General features: G+C 38.6%; 1 protein-coding gene across 1 annotated transcript; it reads left to right on the top strand.

Annotated features, from left to right (window-relative positions):
- The first annotated feature begins 1,206 nt into the window (after positions 1–1,206).
- On the top strand, positions 1,207–4,766 carry LOC116002087 (EIN3-binding F-box protein 1-like). The gene is made up of 2 exons (XM_031242103.1): positions 1,207–1,494; positions 2,101–4,766. Exons 1-2 carry the CDS (start codon positions 1,470–1,472, stop codon positions 3,996–3,998), a joined length of 1,923 nt encoding a protein of 640 aa, XP_031097963.1. The 5' UTR covers positions 1,207–1,469; the 3' UTR covers positions 3,999–4,766.
- The last annotated feature ends 1,602 nt before the right edge of the window (positions 4,767–6,368 follow it).

The raw sequence follows: 6,368 nt of genomic DNA, 5'->3' as shown, positions 1-6,368 counted from the left end.
TGTTTGACATTGAACCAGACATCCTATTGTTATTCATTCAAATAATAACTAAAAACTCTCTGTATCTTATCCGCTGATATGTAACAGTACAATACACCTTTACCTATTAGTACATGCATTTATAGTTTTACATCATTACATTTTTATATTAAAATTCTAATTTAAGTGTATATTTATATATATTTAGATGCATTTATAATGTTACTAGTTGTACGTGTACAATTTTCATGAGAAGTATGGTTCGTACTAAAATTAGCCCATATATATACATAAAGTATGCATGTCGTCATACTTTATGAATTTACAAGCTTCAATAGTTTGGGTTGTGATGAGATTGCCTTAGTGGCTCGGGATCGAAGATTAGCTATTTTTAGAGATTTAGATTATTGACTCTAACAAATAAGGAAATTGAATAGTTAACTTGCTTAAGCCTGTAAAACTTTAGTCGAAAGCTAGATACCATTTAGTTGGACACACTAAGGTGCTATTTAACCGACTACCACAACCAATCAGAAGGTGTCATGTTAGCCTACTTAGAAATAGTCATAGTGTTAGTCAATTAACAAGGACCATGACTAAAGTCCTACAAGGCTAGGCAAGTTAACTGGCCAATTTCCAAATTTGTTAGGCTCGATCAGGTTTCTCAAAGTTATTTTTCAAGCTCAAGTCATTGATACATATTCATATTTAGTATATGACAAAATCAAAATTAACATGTAACAAACTAAAATTAGATTTGTATACTAAAGCTGAATATATATATCAAGTCCACTTTACTACATGAACCTGGTCTACAGTATAAACATTATTACAAGGGTGTAGAATAAAAATCTTGGGCTAAACATTTTTTCTTAATAAGAATGTGCCAAATTTTGTAAATATATGAATGAAGTCGAATCTAGGTTATTCTCATACCAATGAAGATTATGAATGCTGTATTTTTTATTTTAAAAATTATTTAAAAAAAAAAAACCTTTTCTGTCGGTAAAAGCACGTGGCTAACCGGTTTGGACTTGGGAAAAAGAAGGGCGAGTGGGGCGAGTGGCGAGCTGTGAACAATGACCGGAAATGCCGGTATCAGGGAACGATTCATTGAACCATGCAAGAATGGGCAGAAACAGGCAATAGTTTTGGTATCTAAAAGCCTATGGATGTCTCACCAAATTCATTTAACTTGGCATACAATAATTTACTTTTAATAGATAAAATCTTTTAAAATTTGTTTGCCTGTATGGGGAGTATATATTTATAGAATCTCAGAAAGCTGCAAGCAACATCTCCATATTCTTTCTCTCCTCTTCTTTCTCCTTCTCCATTTTTTTCCCAACTTTGCAAGTGTGGTTTTCTTGAATCTATTTTGGGCTTCTGAGTCTGGAATGCAATTATTGGCTGGAATACAAATCTGGGTTCTGCTGTTCTTGGTGCAAAATTTCATCTTGTGGGGTTTTCTTTGAATAAAAGCTGCAACCATGCCTACTCTTGTTGATTATAGTGGTGAGTTTTTGAAGTTTTTTCCTTTTTTGTTTTATGGGTAAATTGGATTTTGATGAATTTGTTAGAGCATAATCTTAGATTTGGTGATTCTTATTCACTGATTCAGATTTATGTTATGATTAGTATGCAAAGTGTCTTTGGCTGTGAAAATTGCATATCTTTGATTCTTTGGTAGCTATATAATGGATGGACTCTAAACATTTATGTTTGGTTCTGATGGAAAAACATATCTTTGGAAATTAATTTATGGATGGATGCTTGGAACTTGATCTGCTTTGGAAATTTTTATATATATATATTTTAAATTATGGATGAGCTTTATTGGTATTACTATGTTTAGAATCCAAGTAGAAGATAAGTAATTAAGTATGAAGCTTTGTTAAAGTAATGTTCTTTTTGCTATAATGGTTGATCTTAAAATTCATTCCTAATTTGGGGATCTAAGTCTGACTTGAATTAGGATGTAAAATTTAGAATGGGTGTAGCTTGTTTAAGAAAATCTTAGTGAAATGTTTTGAATTATCTGGGAGTTCAATTACTACTCAATTTTATGTGGCTTAACTTGAAGAAAGATGTTTGAAGTAGTTTTCCCTTTTTGGTGTTCAGGTGATGATGAATTCTACAATGGAAGTTCATTGTGCTCATCAGACTTGGGCGTTATGTTATCCCTTGGTCGTGTGAATGTTTACTGCCCTCCTAGAAAGCGGGCACGAATTACTGGCCCATATGTTGTTGAAGACGAGGAGAAGAAGCCATCTATTGAAGTTCTTCCGGATGAATGTTTATTTGAGATCTTGAGACGATTGCCTGGAGGTCGGGAAAGGAGTGCTGCTGCTTGTGTTTCCAAACGCTGGCTCATGCTCTCGGGTAGTGTCCGATGCACTGAAATTTGCAGGAGCACAAATCATGATGGGGCTTCAGCTGATGTTACGATGGCCATTGCTGAGGAAGATTGCGAAGTACATTGTGATGGGTACCTTACGAGGTCTTTGGAAGGGAAGAAAGCTACTGATATTAGACTTGCAGCAATTGCAGTTGGGACTTCAAGCCGTGGAGGACTGGGGAAGCTCTCGGTCCGAGGGAGCAACTCTGCCCGAGGAATTACTAATGTCGGTTTATCAGCTATAGCTCATGGTTGCCCTTCCCTCAGGGTCCTGTCCCTTTGGAATGTCCCTTCGGTTGGAGATGAAGGCCTTTTAGAGATTGCAAAGGAATGCCAGTCGTTGGAAAAGCTGGATTTATGCCAGTGCCCTTCGGTTTCCAACAAAGGTCTCATTGCAATTGCTGAAAATTGCCCTAATTTGACCTCGTTAACAATCGAATCTTGTCCATCTATCGGGAACGAGGGACTGCAAGCTATTGGAAGATGTTGTACTAAGTTACAATCTGTTACCATCAAGGACTGCCCTCTAATTGCAGATCAGGGCGTTGCGAGTTTGCTATCATCAGCTTCCACAGTCTTGACAAAAGTGAAACTTCATGCTTTAAACGTCACGGATTTCTCGCTTGCTGTCATTGGACATTATGGCAAGGCAATTACCTGTCTTAATCTCAGTGCACTTCATAATGTAAGCCAGAAGGGCTTTTGGGTCATGGGGAATGCTCAAGGTTTGCACAATCTGGCTTCTTTGACGATTTCTTCCTGTCGGGGAACAACCGATGTGAGTCTCGAAGCTGTAGGAAAGGGTTGTCCAAGTCTAAAACAGATGTGTATTCGCAAGTGTTTCTTCGTGTCTGATTTTGGATTGGCAGCCTTCACAAAAGCTGCCATATCCCTCGAAAGTTTGCAGTTGGAGGAATGCAACCGGATCACGCAAACAGGCATTGTGAATGCGGTTTCTAATTGCAGCAAACTAAAGACTCTGTCTGTGGCCAAGTGTATGTCTGTTAAGGATCTGCCTCCTCAAACTCCATTGTTGTCTCCTTGTGGATCTCTTAGATCCTTGTCCATTCGAAACTGCCCGGGTTTCGGTAGCACTAGTTTGGCTATGGTGGGTGAGCTCTGCCCGCAGCTACACCATCTGGATCTCGGTGGTCTTTGTGGAATCACAGACGCTGGTCTTCTTCCGCTATTGAATAGCTGTGAGGCAGGGCTCGTCAAGGTGAACCTCAGTGACTGTCCAAACTTGACAGACGAAGTTGTGTTAGCCCTCGTTAGGCTGCATGGTCAGACGCTCGAATTGCTGAATCTCGACGGCTGCCAGAAGATTACTGATGCGAGCTTGGTGGCAGTTGCTGATAACTGTATTCTGCTTAGGGATCTCGACGTTTCCAGGTGCTCGATTACTGATTCCGGGGTTTCTGCTTTGTCACATGGCGTGCAAATAAATTTGCAGATACTTTCGTTGTCGGGTTGCTTTATGGTCTCGGATAAGAGTGTTGCTTCTCTTCAAAAATTAGGAAAGAGTCTAGTCGGTTTGAATCTCCAACGCTGCAGCTCTTTGGGTAGCAGTGCAATCGAGCTCCTCGTGGAGAACATGTGGAGGTGTGATATACTCTCCTAACTCGTGACCCTATTAAGCACGCATTACATTGAGATGGCATTTGGTTTAGAAGCAGTGATCTTACTGAATCAGCTCCGAGGATTAGAAAGTGTACGTGTGGGCGGTTTTTACCCAATCAATTCTGGGTTTCATGATATGTTGGTGGCTTGGTTGTTTTCCAGGAGGCGATGGCGTTCCACTTTTTTCACCAGGCTTCGTCGAAAAGGCCTGTTGTAACCCTTTTTGGTCTCCTCCGGAGGCTCTCTTTCACAGCCATGGTTTCCTGACACTAAAGAACCATCCCCAACATTGCGTTTTCGCTCACACGTCATATGAAGATCTAAGGAGCTTAATTGAACCAGCAAGTTTCCATGGATGTGGAAACCAGAAACCTCAATCGCGGGGTTTGCTCGATCTTACTTCAAACATTATAATGGATCAGTCAGTGCATTACATTTAAATTTGTTTTTCATGAGAGAGTCTGCTTTGTTTTGTATGTGTACATGTGGGATCTTATAAGAAGTGGTTTGCATAGAACAATTTGAGGAACACAGGCACCAAATACTCAGGTTCTGACCATGGCAATGAGTTCATTCTGGTTGTCATGACAACCTTCCTAGGTTGTTTTTTACCCTTTCAGAATCTTGTGGTTTTTTTAATGGGATTTAAGATCCCATTTTGTTTGGTGCTTTGTTTCTTGCACTGTAATATGCAAGCCACTTTGGTACATAACTACATACAATGAAGAGAGTTCAATTCTTAAATATTGTGTTTGCATTTTCTATCCTATTTTCTTTACTCCTGAAGTTTGGGTGGCAAGTTATATTCTTGGTAGAGTTCAAAAAAGATACTTTGTAGATGCTTACACTGGTCCTCCTATTTAAGATGTTGTTGAATTAATATGATTTATCCTTCTATTATCTTGTTGGCTGAGGTGTAAGTCCTCGGATGAGAGAATTTCATTTTTGTTTAGGGAAGAATTTTTCAAAAGATTAACACGGTTGCGAAAATTTCCCGTCTAGGCTGCTCAGGCTCTAGGCGCGCCTAGACCGAGGCGAATTGCTCCCTAAGCGTTCGCCTAGGTGGCTGGTCGGCTAGCGCATAACTCGGCCGACTGGGTCGAGTTGGCGGCCGACTCGGTCGAATTCGACAGAGTTAACTTGCCCAACTCGATAGAGTTACTCGAGTTAACTCGGGCGAGCCGACCTTGTTAATTATTTTATTATATATATACACCCACACACATGCATTATTTTTTTATTTTTATAGGTCGCCGCTTAGGTACCGCCATTGGCGGAGCCACAGCTGCCCCCACTGCCCCCACCCCGCATAATGTATATATATATTATTTATACTAACAATTTAATAAAGGTTAAGGTGGTGGAGATGGTAAGGCCAAAATATTTCATGAAATGGGAAGTGTTCAAACCCTACACGCTACTAAACACATAGTTTAGATTTTAATTGTATTTTGTATTTGTGGTTTTTTAATATATATATATATATATATATATATATATATATATATATATATATAAAGCTTTCAATTGGCCAAAGACCTTGTGATTTAGCGGCACCTAGTTGCACTCCCACATGAGAGGGTGGGGTGGGTTTGAGTAGTACCTAGTTTAGATTTTAATTGTATTTTTTATTTGTGTTTTTTTTAATATATATATATATAAAGCTTTCAATTGGCCAAAGACCTTGTGGTTTAGCGGCACCTAGTTGCACTCGCACATGAGAGGGTGGGGTGGGTTCGAGTAGTGTTTCATTTGGTTGAGAAAGTAGATATGAACAGATGCTACTTTTTTATCAAATTATTTATATTTTGTTTTAAATATTTTTTATCTTGATGTATTTTGATTTTTCATCACTAGTCAACAATATTTATGACTCGGTATCTAAGTTTTTTATTTTTTTTCTTCAAAATATCTCGTTAATTTTAATCTTTCGCCGGTTCGCCCCCACTGGAGAAAATTCTTGGCTCCGCCACTGGGTACCGCTTATGCGCTAGGCGCTACTCTACTGTCCGACTAGCACCTAACGCTTACTATAATCATGAAGATTAACAGCACGTTTGGTTCATTGAATGAATTTGGAAGGAATAGGAATACTATTCCACAGGAGATGGAATAGGTAAGGAATAAAACAAGAATTGTATTATATTGTTTGGTTCGCTGAAGGAATAGACTTTAGAAATTGTATTCTAATGTTTGGTTGGTTAAAAAAATAGAAATTGAATAGGTTTTAAAGACATAAATGCCCTTATACATAATAATAATAATAATAAGATTGGACGACTAGACGACTGGCCTAAAATTTCTTACATTTAGAAATTCAGACTTGGGTTTCTCATACTTAGAAATCCAGCTTTGGATTTTTCAGTTTGAG

The sequence above is a fragment of the Ipomoea triloba genome, chromosome 13 (genome assembly GCF_003576645.1).
Source record: "Ipomoea triloba cultivar NCNSP0323 chromosome 13, ASM357664v1".
NCBI classification, from domain to species: Eukaryota; Viridiplantae; Streptophyta; class Magnoliopsida; order Solanales; family Convolvulaceae; genus Ipomoea; species Ipomoea triloba.
This window is presented reverse-complemented; position numbering and strand designations above follow the sequence as displayed.

What these genes read in the sequence shown, in the direction of transcription:
- LOC116002087 (XM_031242103.1), top strand. Translation starts at nt 1,470, where the DNA reads ATGCCTACTCTTGTTGATTATAGTG. An exon ending in TACTCTTGTTGATTATAGTG is followed by an intron (nt 1,495 to 2,100) that starts GTGAGTTTTTGA and finishes TTTGGTGTTCAG; the next exon opens with GTGATGATGAATTCTACAAT.